Source organism: Triticum aestivum, chromosome 6A (genome assembly GCF_018294505.1).
Source record: "Triticum aestivum cultivar Chinese Spring chromosome 6A, IWGSC CS RefSeq v2.1, whole genome shotgun sequence".
Lineage (NCBI taxonomy): Eukaryota > Viridiplantae > Streptophyta > Magnoliopsida > Poales > Poaceae > Triticum > Triticum aestivum.
In genome coordinates, this window is record NC_057809.1 from 68764511 (window position 1) to 68779910 (window position 15400).

General features: G+C 41.2%; 1 protein-coding gene across 1 annotated transcript; it reads right to left on the reverse strand.

Annotated features, from left to right (window-relative positions):
* Nucleotides 1-2053: 2053 nt before the first annotated feature.
* On the reverse strand, nucleotides 2054-12426 carry LOC123132090 (synaptotagmin-5). Its single transcript, XM_044551850.1, has 13 exons — nucleotides 12128-12426; nucleotides 10458-10562; nucleotides 10246-10296; nucleotides 10007-10127; nucleotides 8173-8294; nucleotides 7694-7795; nucleotides 7542-7616; nucleotides 7385-7464; nucleotides 7153-7303; nucleotides 6857-7087; nucleotides 3820-4092; nucleotides 3636-3749; nucleotides 2054-2397 (listed from the first exon to the last, which is right to left on the reverse strand). Exons 1-13 carry the CDS (start codon nucleotides 12230-12232, stop codon nucleotides 2239-2241), a joined length of 1689 nt encoding a protein of 562 aa, XP_044407785.1. The 5' UTR covers nucleotides 12233-12426; the 3' UTR covers nucleotides 2054-2238.
* Nucleotides 12427-15400: the final 2974 nt, after the last annotated feature.

Sequence of the window (15400 nt, forward strand, 5' to 3'; positions counted from 1 at the left end):
GGGTGATATTCAAAGATGAAGCTGGGGCGTTCAGAGGGGCAACATCGGATTTCTTTCCGAATGTCTTCGAGCCGTTAGTTGCCGAGCTCCTAGCGTGTAGGAGAGCGATTCTGCTCGCACTACAACGAGATATTCACAGGCTGCACCTGAGACAGATTGCCAGGCACTAGTTGGGATGATCAAGGAGCGGGAGTGGAACCTGTCATATGTAGGACAAGTGGTGGAGGGGGTGAAGGGCCTGATCGCTATGTTGAATGAGTTCAAGATTACCTGGGTACGTAGGACAGCAAATGGGGCTGCCCATATGCTGACGCGTGTAGGGGTTAGTAGTAGAGTTTCAGTTTTTTGGGATTCAGTCCCCCCTGATTGCATCCTTAGCATTGTATCAGACGAGATTGCTATTTTAGTATAATAAAGTGAAGGTCTGGACTTAAAAAAAAAGAATGTTCTTCGAGTTAACATAGATTGAAAAACGTTCCTGTATCATACGACGGAGGGAGGATAAGAACAAAGAAAGAAAAAAATTAAAATTTTACATGGGTCTTTACATAAATCTCACAAATAAAGCATCAACTTAGATGGAGACTTGATTAAATTCGACTGAGATTTAGCAATCCCATTTATTTATTTACCTTTTATAATTATTTACAAATGTAATACATTATGATTGAGCGCGGATTTCTTGCTCCTGGGCTAACAAATTCTGAAAATCAAAATTTAAAATTTTAAAATGATCTGAAACAAAATACACACCTACATACGGATGTAATACTATGTTATTTTTCACGATGAAATACACACACGAATTTATTTTTTTCTATTGCTCGCATATGAAGGTATTAGGTCATGAAACTTTGCACACTAGTAGAAAACATACCTATGTACATGTGTGCTTTTATAAGATTTTTCTAAACTTCAAATCCAGACTTATTTTTTTTTTCAAAACCTAGGTTCCAAGCCGGTAGAACACAAAAGTAATTTTAGATATCCTCGCGGTAGCAACGGCGCACACTTAGGCATATCTTGATTAAGAAAAAACAAAGACATAGAACAATAAAAGTATTGTTTAAGTGTATTTTTGCCAATAAAAGAATACATGTAAAAATTGCTTATCAAGATAATACAACTCATGTGTACGCAATAATGAATTAGCATATAATTTGGGAATAGCTACCAATTGTGTGCATGCGAGTTTTACACGTCACATCTATATCTATTGTAGAAAATATGAGGAGAACATATGCAACGGAATAAACAACATAAAAAGAATACCACGCACTATAGTAATACACAAGTGGAGTTGGAAGAATATGAAGGGAATTAAAACTTCAAAGAGGGTGTAAATGAAAAAAATATAGGACATGAATTTTCTCTCTCCCATGTGCGGTTTTTTAAACATGTTTTTGTATATTTTTTACGTTTTCTTGTTTATTCTTTTTTCCATTTAAAAAACAAATTCCATGAACTTTCTTTCAAATTCTATGAACTTTTCCAAATTTGTGATTTTTTTAGTTTCATGTTTTTTAAAAATTCCATAAATTTTTAAAATTCACAAACTTTTTTTCCAAATTCCGTTATCACTTCTGAAGTTCATGAATACTTTTAAATTCACGAACTCTTTTCCAAATTTATAAAAAAATTGTGAACTCTTTCACAAATTGACTAACATTTTTTTAACTCCTTAACTTCTTCCAAATCTATCTTTCAATTTCCATATTTTTTTAAAAAAATCGAAAACTTTTTTCCAAATTCCGTAATCATTTCTCAAGTTCATGGATATTTTAAATTTACGAACTCTTTTTCACATTCATATTTTTTTTAATCTGTGAACTCTTTCTCAAATTTACGAACATTTCTTTAGTTCCTTATTTTTCTCCAAATCTATCAAACAAAAAACATAACGAACGAGCAGCAAGTGAACGAACAAGAAGAAATAACAACCCAAGTAACCAAGCAAACTTCCTTTTTCGGCGACCCGCGCGAGCAGCAGCTCCGCAGGCCAGAGAGTTGCACGCGAGCATCAGCACCGTTGAGTTTTTTTTCCCCTCGCTTCTGGACGAAAACGTGACTTTTTATATAGATCCGGACATATGTAGAACGATATTTATGACTAATCACAAAGTGGTCTCTATACACGGTTACAACTTACAAGACCCAAGCGGATCCGTGTATTGAAAGGCTAATATACAGGCATCGTAGAGGAAGAAGGCAGTCTTATCGTGTGAAGCTATGCAGGTTTCACTGGTCCCTGTCACGATCACGGTAGATTGGCTGTGCCGTCCACTTGAAGTGCAGGTTCAGCTTTCCAGATTTAGCACCTTGCAGCACATATGTATCTTGGAACTCGCCTTCGAGTATCGCCCTGGTAAGTGTCAAGATGCATCTCCCTATGTAATCCTGCAATTTCAACGGATAAGGAGTTGGTCTGAAAAAACAGAACCATAGATCTGATCAACAGGTTCGAGCTTATTGATAACGAGTTTAGTCTGAGAAAACAGAACCACAGATCCGATCAACAGCTTTGAGCTTATAGGGCACAAAATTAGCTCAAAACCACACATGGATTTTTAGTGCAGTACTCGGGCCAAAACTTCCCACATCTTATTGCTACTACTGGAGGGTAAAGTTTTGAGCTAGTTAGTTGGACCAAGACTTTTTTTTTTCTGAAAAACACAGTATAAACGCAGGCACTCACAAATATGAACACATGCTCCCCCACCCTACCCCTATGAGCACCTTCGAGAGACTGAGCCGGTGCATGTTTCAAAACCTTAATCATACGCCATTCTATGTGAGCTTTTCAGGGGATGAAGGAATGGAAGTACACCTTGAAAGATGAGAGATAGACCTTTTGGAAGGAGATATCACACAGAAAGCCAGATTAGATACATTGTTGCGGTGTTGCCCCTCCCCCCAAACAAGTTACGAGTAACCCCCTGATTAATTATTTCTCGCGCTTTATCCCCTCATCACTGGTAGCACAGATCATGTGCATCAAATACCAATCCGTTGTAGCACGGTATTCTCGTTACTACGGATTTTTTCGCATTTTTCTGGGATCCACAAAGATCATTTCTGAAAAGGATGCAGCTACACTCCCATGATTTGATGGTTGACGCACAAAAATCTCACCTGTTGTGGCAAACACATTGCAAAACCACACAAAAAGTTGTATGAGTAAATTAAGGAGATGCTGGTGTACAACCCCACCACCTGGCTCAAATCAAATTGTGGTGGCTTTCTTAATTCTTTCTTAATACTCCCTCCGTCCCAAAGCAAGTGTCTCAACTTCAGTATAACTTTGTACTAAAGTTAGTACAAAGTCGAGACACTTATTTTCGGATGGAGAGAGTATTTAAAAAGAAACATAGTCCCTTCATTTTATATCCGCACTTTTTTATCCAATGACCAGCATGAAAAACCCGTCATACAATCAGCGTTATGAAAACACATATATTCATATGCCCAGTCAAAAATTAAACGCATATTTTAGTATGTTACACAGACAAAACCTATCTGATATAACTATGGAAAGGCAGTAGTAACACAAGCAGGACAATCTCAAAGCCAAACGGAAACAATATAAGGAGAAAATAAGTGTACACGAGCTACACAAGATAAAGACAGAAACACACCTTTCCAAATGTATCATGGTCCCATACTTCCACAATGAGCAAATCATGCAGGGCATCTTCTACTACAAAATCAAATGTCTGATTCCATATTGGATTTAACGTCTCAGTCACAACCTGCAAATACATTGGAATCATATGTGGGAAAAAAATAAGAACAGCACTGCAGATGGAGATAAGAGAGTACCCTAGTCTTCTTTTTGGTTTCCCCCTTCTTCAGGTACAGGACGACAAACGGGTCAGCCTTCCCCATCACATCCATTGCTGGTATGTCCTCTGCAGATATAACAGTTACTGAAAGGACTCCTCTCGTAATAACATTTTTCCTCTGGTTGACATCATATCCATTAGATTCCGTCTTGAGGACCTTTTCCAAAGAAGTTAACTGGATCTGACCAGCAAAAGGATTGGAAACCCCTTCTTGTTTCTCAAAAGGGTAGTACAGGAGCTCTAGGTGGACCTGAAGAGTGAACAAATCTTTAGCCTCTCCACAAGAAACCCAACAGAGATATTTTCATGATGATATAATTACAGAAAATGAAGAGTGAACATATCTTTAGCCTCTCCACAACAAATCTTTATCACCACAGTTTAGGGGATTATGTCCCGGTATATGATACTCCCTCCGTTCACAAATATATATGTTTTGGATATTTCAATATGGACTACATACGGGCTGAAATGAATGAACAAACACACTAAGACGTGTCCATATGCATCCGATTCAGAAAGAAGTTAGACCATCTTATATTTGTGAACGGAGGGAGTACTTTGTTGTCAATATTGATTGGCCAAGAGAAGCAAAGCCAAGATGCGTGATGATTAGTACTCCTCTTTGATTGTTAACTTGGTAGGTGAGAACAACGTCTGACAATTACTAGTAAATTAGTTTCTTTATTAAAAGAATACCAATGGTATTGCCGTGAAAATGAAGCTCTGATGCCTCTACTCTAAGAATCAGTGTATTCAGAAGGAAATTATGGATAACATTGCAACTATAAATACCCATCATACTAATCAGCAGTCACCTTTCCTGCCAGTTTAGGCATTAAGGAAATAAAGTTGACAAAAATTGTAAGTGTATATCTATACTCCTATATTATATATACCAATATAATATTAAATCAATCACATGTACATAGTTTTTATCATTTATGCCACTGGTTAAGTCTCACTACTCAGTTTTGCCACTAAGAATTTCAACTGCTCAAAAATGCCATCGCTTCATTAGGTGCATGCTAAAAAAATGCCACTGGACACCTTTACTGTCAGCTCAAATCTCGTTTGCCATGTTATAATGACCAGAATACCTATAGACCAACATGTCAGCTCTCCCTCTATCTCACTACAATAAAGTATGGGTCCCACTTGATCCCAACAGCGTTCTTATTTCCCTCTAAAATTATTCGCTTACTTACTCCTGACAAGTGGGGTCCACACTTATCATTGTGAGATAGAGAGAGCTGACATGTGGGTATAGGGGAATTTTTGTCATATAACATGGTCAACGAGTTTGACCTCACAATAACGATGTCTAATGGCATTTTTGAGCAAACATCTAATGAAATGATGGCATTTTTTAGATATCTAATGGCATTTTGAGCAAGCATCTCACGTAACGATGGCACTTTTTAGCAGTTGTAATTTCTAATGGCAAAACAGAGTAGTGGGACACAACTAGTGGCATAAATGATAAAAACCCATTTTAAAAATATTTATACCGACAAATAAGCTGAAATATAATATTTTTCTTAGATACAAAATTGTGATAAATTGTTGATGTAAGTTTCTCTATCCTTCTGGTACTGCCCACAAATAGGAAAACTGCGAAATATGTATTTGTGGCGACTTGGTTCATTGACAATCTCGATAACTTGCTAGACAAATCTAATACACTCTGAATTTGTAGATTTGACTGAATTATAGTGTCAATGTCGCTGAATATCGGCGACATAATACATTTTCCTAAAATGACGATCTCAACACACACACACACACACACACACACACACACACACACATGCACATACCACACACTGCCATCGCTACACATACACATTGACGAAGTGTATACTGAACACAAACATTGTGATGCTTGAAAATTTAAGTCATTACTAACACTTCATTGATAGGCATATCAATCTAGGTTTAACATCTTCCATGTCACCGACACGTATTGTTCTTTTGACAAAAATGATGTACTCCCTCTGTCCCAAATATAAGAACGTTTTTCACACTACAGTAATGTCAAAAACGTTCTTATATTATGGGACGGAGGGAGTACTTTTCAATGATAAGCAACGTACTCACGTGTGTGTAAGTGTAATGATTTACTTGTAATCGTAAAAGAAGTAACAAACATTGACAACCCAAATATATCCTAAATAACATATTTATAGGCTTTATGAAGTCTTAACAGCTCAGTTCCACTCATAGCTAGAAGACTCTAGAAAACACTGCGTAAAGGTTAGGAAAAATATGACTTACGGACCAAGTTATCTAGAATGTAGTAGAAGTATGTGGAGGGAGACAAAATTGGATTTAATTCTGTTAACTTCCTGGCAGAGCCATGAGTTGGTCGCGAGATCTTATGGATTTCACCTCTAGCCTACCCCAACTTGTTTGGGACTAAAGGCTTTGTTGTTGTTGTTGTTGTAACTTCCTGGCAGAAAATTTGAATCGAACCAAGGACATAAGAGAAGGGAGAGATAGCAGATTAGGCTGACAGTGCCACGCTGTCGTCAGTTCAGGCAGTGGTGTCGTCAGACAAGAAGACCAAATTTACCAGGCAGCAAGGCCTGCTTGGAAAGCGGGCAGAGACAGTGGATAAGGATGACCCGACCCAGTGTTCCCAGTGTCAGGCATGATATGACCGGAGGCCATCTTCGTCGTCCAGCTAACTGGTGGGGAAGGGCAAACAGTGGATGCTTGGAGTAACATTCAGAAAATGCTAGGAAGATGGGTTCACAGGACTTGGTTATATCAACACCTCACTTAAATCGCTTTCTTAATTTTTATCAAAATAAAAAATAAATGAACAGCAAAAGTGGCAGGATATGTTCCTTACAATCTTACACTGAGAATCGTAGTACTAATCAGCCACACATTCATAATGGTAAAAAAGAAAATAACAGGAAACCATGACAGCAATGTTATGGTTTCACCACATATTATAACTCCGTATATGGAGTAGAAAAGTTATGCTGAAAAGTGTAACAACTGACCTGACCACGAGGTTTCTTATCACGCTGAATTTCCAGGTCTTTCACAAGTTCCAACCAAACATCCTTGACCTTTCCAGGCGTAACATCCGATAAGTCTACTCGAGCGCAGCCAATAATCTCTGACGGCTGGAGCCCTTCGTCGTCGTAAATTTTCACAGTCAGGTGCTGGGTAGATGAGTCCTCCACCACAAATTCATAGTGTTCATTCCAGATGGGGTTCAAATCATTGTTCTGCAGCACAATATATGTAAGGATATATCTTCTTTGATTTGACCAGATGAGCACAACTCACTTACTATTGTTTTGCTTTTCTTCGTTTTTGCACTCAGTGGACGTATGTATAGCACAGCAAAAGGGTCAGACTTCCCAACGAGGTCCTTGTTCTTCAAATCCCTAGCTTCCACAAGTTTTACTTCTAATAATCCAACAGGTTTTAGCTCCAGATCACTGAAAATAGCAGGCCTATTATCACTACTATGGAAACAGGCATGTAAGTTATACTCCCAAATTATCAAAGCAGTTAATTACCTATAATCTCCTGGCACAATGGGGACAATTATGCGATTAGGCCATGTCAGTGTGTCCTCGATGGTATCACGTATTGTTCCCTGAATTGTTTCCTGAGCTGAGATGTGCAAAACAGTATGTATAATGTAGTTTAGTTGATAATGTACGGTTACCAAACCTCAATTGCATCAGAAATTCCAGGAATTGCTGTCATTTCGCCACCAACAACTTTGAGGGTAAAATCCACCTTGCTCTACAATCAAATCAATGATATCATGCAACCTGTGATTTTTTTCCTCAAGATCACAAGATTGGATAGAACAGATATACCTTCTCTCTCAAAGAAACGCAAACAGCTCCAAAGCATGGGAGTTCGGCTACCAGAGGCTTAAAGAGTAGCCGTAGTGTGCCTGTGAATCCAATATTTTTCACCTAGAGATGAAAGGACTTAGAGAATGATAATTAGTACTCGATATAAGGTTATACCATGGTGCAATAAAAACTAATAAGAAAACAAGGTTAATGTGTAGCATTACACAAAGTAAAGCTTCAGTGATGAAACTTGTAAACTGAGACAGTGTTCTTTCTTTTCCCTCCCAAAAACTGAACCAATAGTACTACGCGCATGCACTTCTAATTGAAGGAAACTGAATCTTCAAACTGCAATTGGTAGGACTAAATACAATCGGTCCTTGCTTTTTTCTTGACAAACAATAAGGGTACTCCATAGTAAGATAAGATCATGTTTTGGTACTGCATGGTACTAAAAAAATCTGTGTTAATTTCCATTTGCAACATTTGTAAGTTACCTGTACAGGAAGTGAAATTCCCAGAGTTGTTTGAATGTCAAGTACTATATTGGGATTACCATCCCACTGCATATCAAGCTCCATAGTAATACCAGCACTGTCGCTATCCAGAATTTGAACTCCTGAAAAGTTTTGCTAGAATGATCAACAAAAACCAAGGATGTTTATTTGTAGGAGAACATCAACCATTGTATCATAATTTCGATAAGATGCAGCAAATCATCGTAAACCTAAGCTGAAGCATGAGATGTCTTCTTATTTGATTATATGAAATGATTTGAGATATGCAGAATACTTCAGGGCTTTTTTTTTTCAAATAAAGAAGTATCCACGACGTACGATGCAGTAGCAAAACAGGGCATTCTGGCCTGGGCATGTGTAAAAGCTGAGCACAGAGCTTTGGTTCATGGAGCATGAAAAGATTTATTGCTAAAACAGGAGTGCAAACAAAGATTATGATTCTCTTACCGGGTTTGTTTGGAGAAACAAAGCCATGCAACAATTATGACAAGAGTGAACATGTTAAAATTGTTTGACAGAGCTACAAAAATTATCAATCAAATCATCTCATCACTATCCAACTAAATGCCTGGTCATAACTGGTGACACAATCACTCTACATATCTAACCCCAGCAAATCATCCCCTCTTGTTTCAACTCCAGCTCCATCTTATCATTTTTTAACAAGATAATGTGCCACTCTACTTATTCCTCCCTCCTCCAACATTAGACGGGCACCAATTGTCATAAAGGCACCCCCAGTGTGATATGTACAAATTATGATGAGCTTGACACAGATATACTAAATGCATCCTCCTTTTTTTGAAATGAGGCAAAAGACTTGCCATTTTCATTAATTAAGAAGAGAGTAAGAGTTGCCCGGTTAACTCGCAGAAAACCGAGCTAAATCCGTTACAACCCAATCCATATTACAAAGAACATGGCACCACCGGCCGACCTGGCCACCAACGTGAACACCACAAAGCAACGTACTTTTTAGAGATGCCATCCTTATGACACAGTTGAGTTTTCCAACTGTCATCATAGATAGTATTTGTTATAATGCAAGCATTAGTTAAAATCACATGCGACCTAAGTCGTCATTTACCCAGCAATTGGAAGCTCTACAGAACCTGTCATATCAGTTCAAAGACTAAGTGCCTATTAAAGAGAATTATTTGAAGTATGCCCGAGTCTAGGAGCATAGATTATATAAATACAAGGAGCGAACAACTACCACCTGCAGCCGAACAAGAGCACAAGGGGTTGGGGGTGGGGGTGGCATAGGAAGCCAAATGACAATGTGTTGCTTCATCCTTCCATTGAAAATGAGAATTAAGTCCTGGCCGCTTTCTTACTAGCAGCATTGTCCAAAAAAATTAAACCAAATTGAACTACATATTTCACTTATGGCTACTGTATCAAAAGAACATAGCCAAATCAAACAAAATGTTAGCAAAACAATAAATAAAATGATTTCTGGCTGGCAATTGATGTCCTCTTCCAGCTTCTTTAAGTAGACAGTGAACCGTTCTCTGTGTAAGTCGTTTGACAACCTCTAGGCATACTTTACTCTCTTGTAAGTGTGGCACTCAAATTTACATGGTGAAAAGGGCATGCGTGTGAGAACTAATTATGTCTCTTAAGAGAAAAAATCTACTATGCATGGGGATAAATAAGGTGACGGACTTTACTCCTTAATTCTTGTGCGCAAAAGTAAAGGCTTGTCTACGCAAACTATACCATACTATACCGGTATATTATACTGTCCGATACAAAAAGAATGACCATTTATCCATCAACAAATTATCAAGATTTTATAACAATGTCCTACCTGTAAACTGAGGAGCAACAGTACCAAGTGTCAACTTTGAGAAATGGATGGAGGCCAAAATGAATGACTTGTACTGCTCGAATACAGGCTCCACAGAAGATTTTATCAGTTCCGATGCAGCCTACAATAACCAGACTTGCCATCCTAAGTAAACTTCCAATATCCAGAAGACGCAGTAGGAAAACTCAGTATCTTGTATCAGAACTATAGTAGATACTTAAATGAAGCTGGAATAGCACCTCATTGACAAATGGCCAGATTTTCACCAATTCTTGATTCAGCCATTTAAGCTGTAGAAGTTAAATAAAATAAGGTATCAGTACAACATTAGATAAGGCCAAGGTCATTCAATCATTTAAGCTATGAAAAACAGAAAACTAAGGTATCAGCACAACATTGGGAAACACCAAGGTCAAAGCTTAATAGAATGTTAAGAGAGAGAAAGGCTCAACTTCTGCTTTTGGTTGAAAGATACCCACGATGGATAGGCCTCAGTAGGAATAAGTGTCTTCAGATCTTGAACAGACAATTTTGAGAAAGATGAAACTGTAGCAGCCTGCAGACAGGTAAAATTATGGTGAGAATTGACCAGTCCACAAACAAGTGTTGCTGTAGGAAGATATTCTTGTCAGCAAATAATAGTTGCTAGGTTCTCAAGATAATTTTTTCACAGCTCACCAAAATTTAAAAGTGGGAGTGGTGGAACTAAGGGGGTGTTTGTTTCCAGGGACTTTTTTGTGTAGAGACTAGAAAAAGTCCCTTTAGAGACTTTTTTACCAAACGGGAGGGACTTTTTAGGGACTAAACTAGGCATTTGGGACTAAATGAAGAAGACTCTCAAGGAGAGTCTTTTTGGGACTTTTTGGGACTTTTCCAACAATGTCCCTCCATGCACCCATTGGCCCGCCACCCCATGGTGTTGTTTGAGTGTTATTTTTATATATACTAGGGGCAACATGGTCATTTAATAACCTCTAGCAAGGGACTAGGGACTTTTTAGTCTCTGGAAACAAACAGGGAGGGACTTTTTAGGGACTAGGGACTTTTTAGTTGGGACTAGAAAAAGTCCTAGGACTAGAGAACCAAACACCACCTAAGAGTTGCACAGGGTAGTCAGTAAACCAAAGCATTAATTACTTTTAAAAAAAGGTGTTTTCACTTTTTGGAATGCTCATCTCAATGTAAGGACGTATTCAAAGTGCACAATTCACACAGGGCACCTAGCGGCGGACAAGCAATACCGCCTTGTGCAAGCCGAGATGAAGCACCTAGCGGCTAAGGTGTGGCATGTGGACGCTGCCACCATGGGACCCCATCATCGTGTTCAGTCTTGCGCACGGCACCGCCCCGAGTTACTTGTGCATGCGCATCATGCTGCTGACGACTGCTGGCAGATGCCCTGTACCCCACCAGGCCACCACCTCTCCCAACGTGCTGCCCGGCGCGTCGGAGGGCACTGCTGCGGTCGCCGACAACGGCTACAACCTGCGCGTCGGCCATCACGGAGCTTGTGCGGCTCGCAGCGGAGCGCACAGAGGCTGACAGGGGCCAGGGAGCCGAGGCACGAAGAGGCCAGCAGACCCGGGGCGGAGCTGTACGTTTGGCCAGCAGCACAGAGGGCACAGGGCTGCTGCTCGTGTCGCCTAGTCGTCGAGCGGAGCAGCCTTACGGCCGGCCTCCGGCAAGGACCAGAGCCAACTCGCCGGAGGCTTCCATGCCCGCGCCCTCCCCCTGCTGCTAGACGCGCGCCAACTGCTCGTCAAAATGCCCAGCTGAGTTAGACTGAATGCAGCTAATGGCGAAGCCGCAGCCGTAAATATACCCGAACTGGAAACAACAAGCGTGATCAGGATCAAAGCCTAGTAGCAATTATGGCCCGTATAAATGAACCACCCATGCCTCCACAATTAATCCGCACCGCCCAACATGAATACTAGCAATTGATTTCCAATCAGCAGCGTCCTAACCCAACATTTCCTAATTTCGAGCACCTGCAGAGGCACAGATTGACGGACAAACCCAGCGGCCAACCGAATCGCGTCGGAATCGGATCACCGCAATCGCGCGCGAGGGAACGAGAAATTGGAAACGCGAGGAGGGGGCGGGGTTCGTGGCGCGTACCAGCTGGCGGCGCTGCTCGGCGCGGGAATTCTCGATGCGCGCGAACGCCATGACGACGCCGACGCCGAGCACCAGCCCCAGCAGGGCGCCGAAGAGGAACGCCATGGCCCGCCGCCCTGGCGCGCGATCGAGGTCGAGCTGCGCGCGTGTGGTGGGCGGTGGCGCACGGGCCGGATTGCTCGGTGGATGCGGAGAAGGTGCGTGCGCGGAGCAGTGCCGCTCCCTCCCCTTTCCGCCCTGAATTATGTTCCCCTTTCTAGTGGACAACACCTATTCGTTTCTGCTCTGGGATGTGCTTTGCGTAGGGCGTCGACCACGGTGCGGGGCACGTGCCACGCAGATAGATTGGCAGCGGGTAGTGTGTGGAGATTTGTGTTGCGTTTAATATTCTGGCCTGGATTTGGTTCCTTGCTTGGGGATGGGGACAGAATGGACCAGATGCCTCTCCGTGTGCTTCCTATGGCTTCCGCCGTTCCACCGGAGGCCACGTGCTCCGCCGGAGGGCCACGTGGTGGAGATCACCGGCAAGCTTCTGAGAGATTCAACGATCCCTCTGTTCATTTTTATAAAACCTTCAAGACGTTTTATACAAGGTGCAAAATAGCTCATTTTCAGTTATCTGAAACGATTTATAAAAATGAACGAAGGGAGTAGTTTATATCTGTCGTGATACATGGAATAAATAAATATTTCATTCCATGATATTATATCTTCTCTAGTGAAAATGTTATCTGGCGGCCGTTTTCCATTAAAAAAATCCCAGCGAACCCTCTCATTGTCACAGGATCAAGATATGATGATGACAGTTTTTAGACACAAAACACATTTAAATTAGGCCCGTTCCTTAAAAAACTATAATATATAGAGAGAAAATATATAAGGTTGGTATCAAAAGAAGAAACAGGCACATATATCTCTGAAATCATGTTATCAAGATGACTAGTAGAAATATAAACTGAGAAATATAATAATACAATATGGACAAATGTTTCCTATCACCAGTGGTAGTCAGCGTAACATGAGTTTGGTATGTTGTATGTAATACTCCCTCTATCCATCTATACAGAGTCTAATGCGTTTTTCGAGGCTAACTTTGACCACATATTAGAGCAATAATACATGACATGCAAGATACACGAAGCATACCGTCAAATTCATACGTGAAGGGGGCTTCCAATGATATAACTTTCACACTATACAACTCATATAGTATTAATCTTATCAATAGTTAAAAGCAATCTCGAAAAACACATTAGGCCCTATATATGTGGATGGAGGGAGTATCTATCAAAATCGAGAGTATGTACGTGTAATATGTAGTATATAAGAATAGTTGAATAGTATATATATATATATATCCTATTTTTAGGTAGTATGCACTGTTATTTTATATACTGTTTTATACATACAAATATGAAGGTATTTTCAAAATATACAAAAAAACTATGGACTTACATGCAATTTTTTCATATAGCTTACTTTGAAATATCTTAGATATGGTATATGAACATATTTAAATGATAAAATATTATATAGGACATGTGCGGTAACTATCCATGGGTGGTAGGATGTATTTTCTCAATACAATATTATTGTCTTTAGGGCATATTTCCAACAATGGGTTGGTGGAAACATTTCCTACTGCAGTCTTGACCTTGACATCGCTGATAGTGTCATGGGAATCCTCTTCTAGTGTGATGGTCTTGTCAATGAATGTCTTCACAAAGTTCTGCATCTTGAGGTTAAGTCTTGACGAAGATCTGCATACCACCACGCTGTCGCGAGGCAAAGTGGAGTATGAACTCCTTCTAGGTGTTGTAGTCAGCAAAGGTGCTGCCAACCTCAAGCTGCTTGGGAGCATATAGGTGACAACTTTTTCCATTGAGAGAGGTTTTATTCATCTTCGATCTTGATGAAGATCTGCATGCCACTTTAGAAGGGGCATGGGTGTGTGTTGTTGGTAAGTAGCCAGCGTTTCCTCGCCCAGAAGGCTGTCGTGGCCCATGCTTGATGAGTGAGGGAGTCGTGGCTTAGGGGGTCCTCAGGTGTCCGGACTACTGGATGTGGGCCGGACTGATGGGCCGTGGAGACACAAAGCAGAAGGCTTACCCCCGCGTTCGAGTAGGACTCTCCTTTGCGTGGGTAGCAAGATTGGTGTCCGGATATGTAATCTCCTTCTTCCACGAACCGACTTTGTACACCCCTAGGCCCCTCCGTGTGTATATAAACTGGAGGGTTTAGTCCGTAGAGAGGATCAGAATTCATACAGGCTAGACATCTAGGGTTTAGCCACTTCGATCTCGAGGTAGATCAACTCTTGTAACCCCTATACTCATCAAATACAATCAAGCAGGACGTAGGGTTTTACCTCCATAAAGAGGGCCCGAACATGGGTAAACATTGTGTTCCCCTTGTCCCCTATTACCTTCGATCCTCAGACACATAGTTCGGGACCCCCTACCCGAGATCGACCGATTTTGACACCGACATTGGTGCTTTCATTGAGAGTTCCTTTGTGTTGTCGATAGAAGGATCGATGGCTCGCCTTGGCATTAATGATGACATTACTTCTGGAAGGACCCTAGCTCCAGGACAGGTCCTCCAGCTCGGTAGTTTTACCATGGGCATTCACCCAACCGTTAAGCCAACAGCGGCCCCCACAATCGCCAAACATCATCTTCGTATTGACCCGGCAGAGGTCTCGTCCTTGAACGAGCTGCTAGATCGCATCACCGCCCTGGGGGTCGCAACAGACTATGATCGGATTGGGCTCAAATCCGATCAGAGGGAGATCAACCCCCTACCGATCACCCACTTGGTAGCGGTCGTGGAGGAGCGAGCCGAGAACGCTTCTTCCCCTAAATTAAGGACCAGCTATGTTCGAATTTCCGAGCCCTGCGAGCCGGATACCCATCCTCGGGAAGAGACTTCATGTCCTCCAAACATAGGACCAGACATTAAGCTCAGAAATCGTCAAGACCTTCCTGGTCCTGAACCGGTGACCTCGGAGATCCTTCAAGCTCCGGATCCAATTATGGGTCGGGATTTGGATTTTGTTCCACCCACCCACCACGATCAATATTCCCCAAGCAATTCAGGCCCTCCAGACATATGTGACCTAATGTACATATGGCAATAGCCTAAGGAAACGGTCCATCACTTCTGGGCCAGATTCCTCCTTATAAAAAACAAGATTAAAGATTGCTGCGACGGCGACGCGGTTTCAGTTTTTTGCCGCAACTGTACGGACGAGGGAACTCTCAATACCCTCAA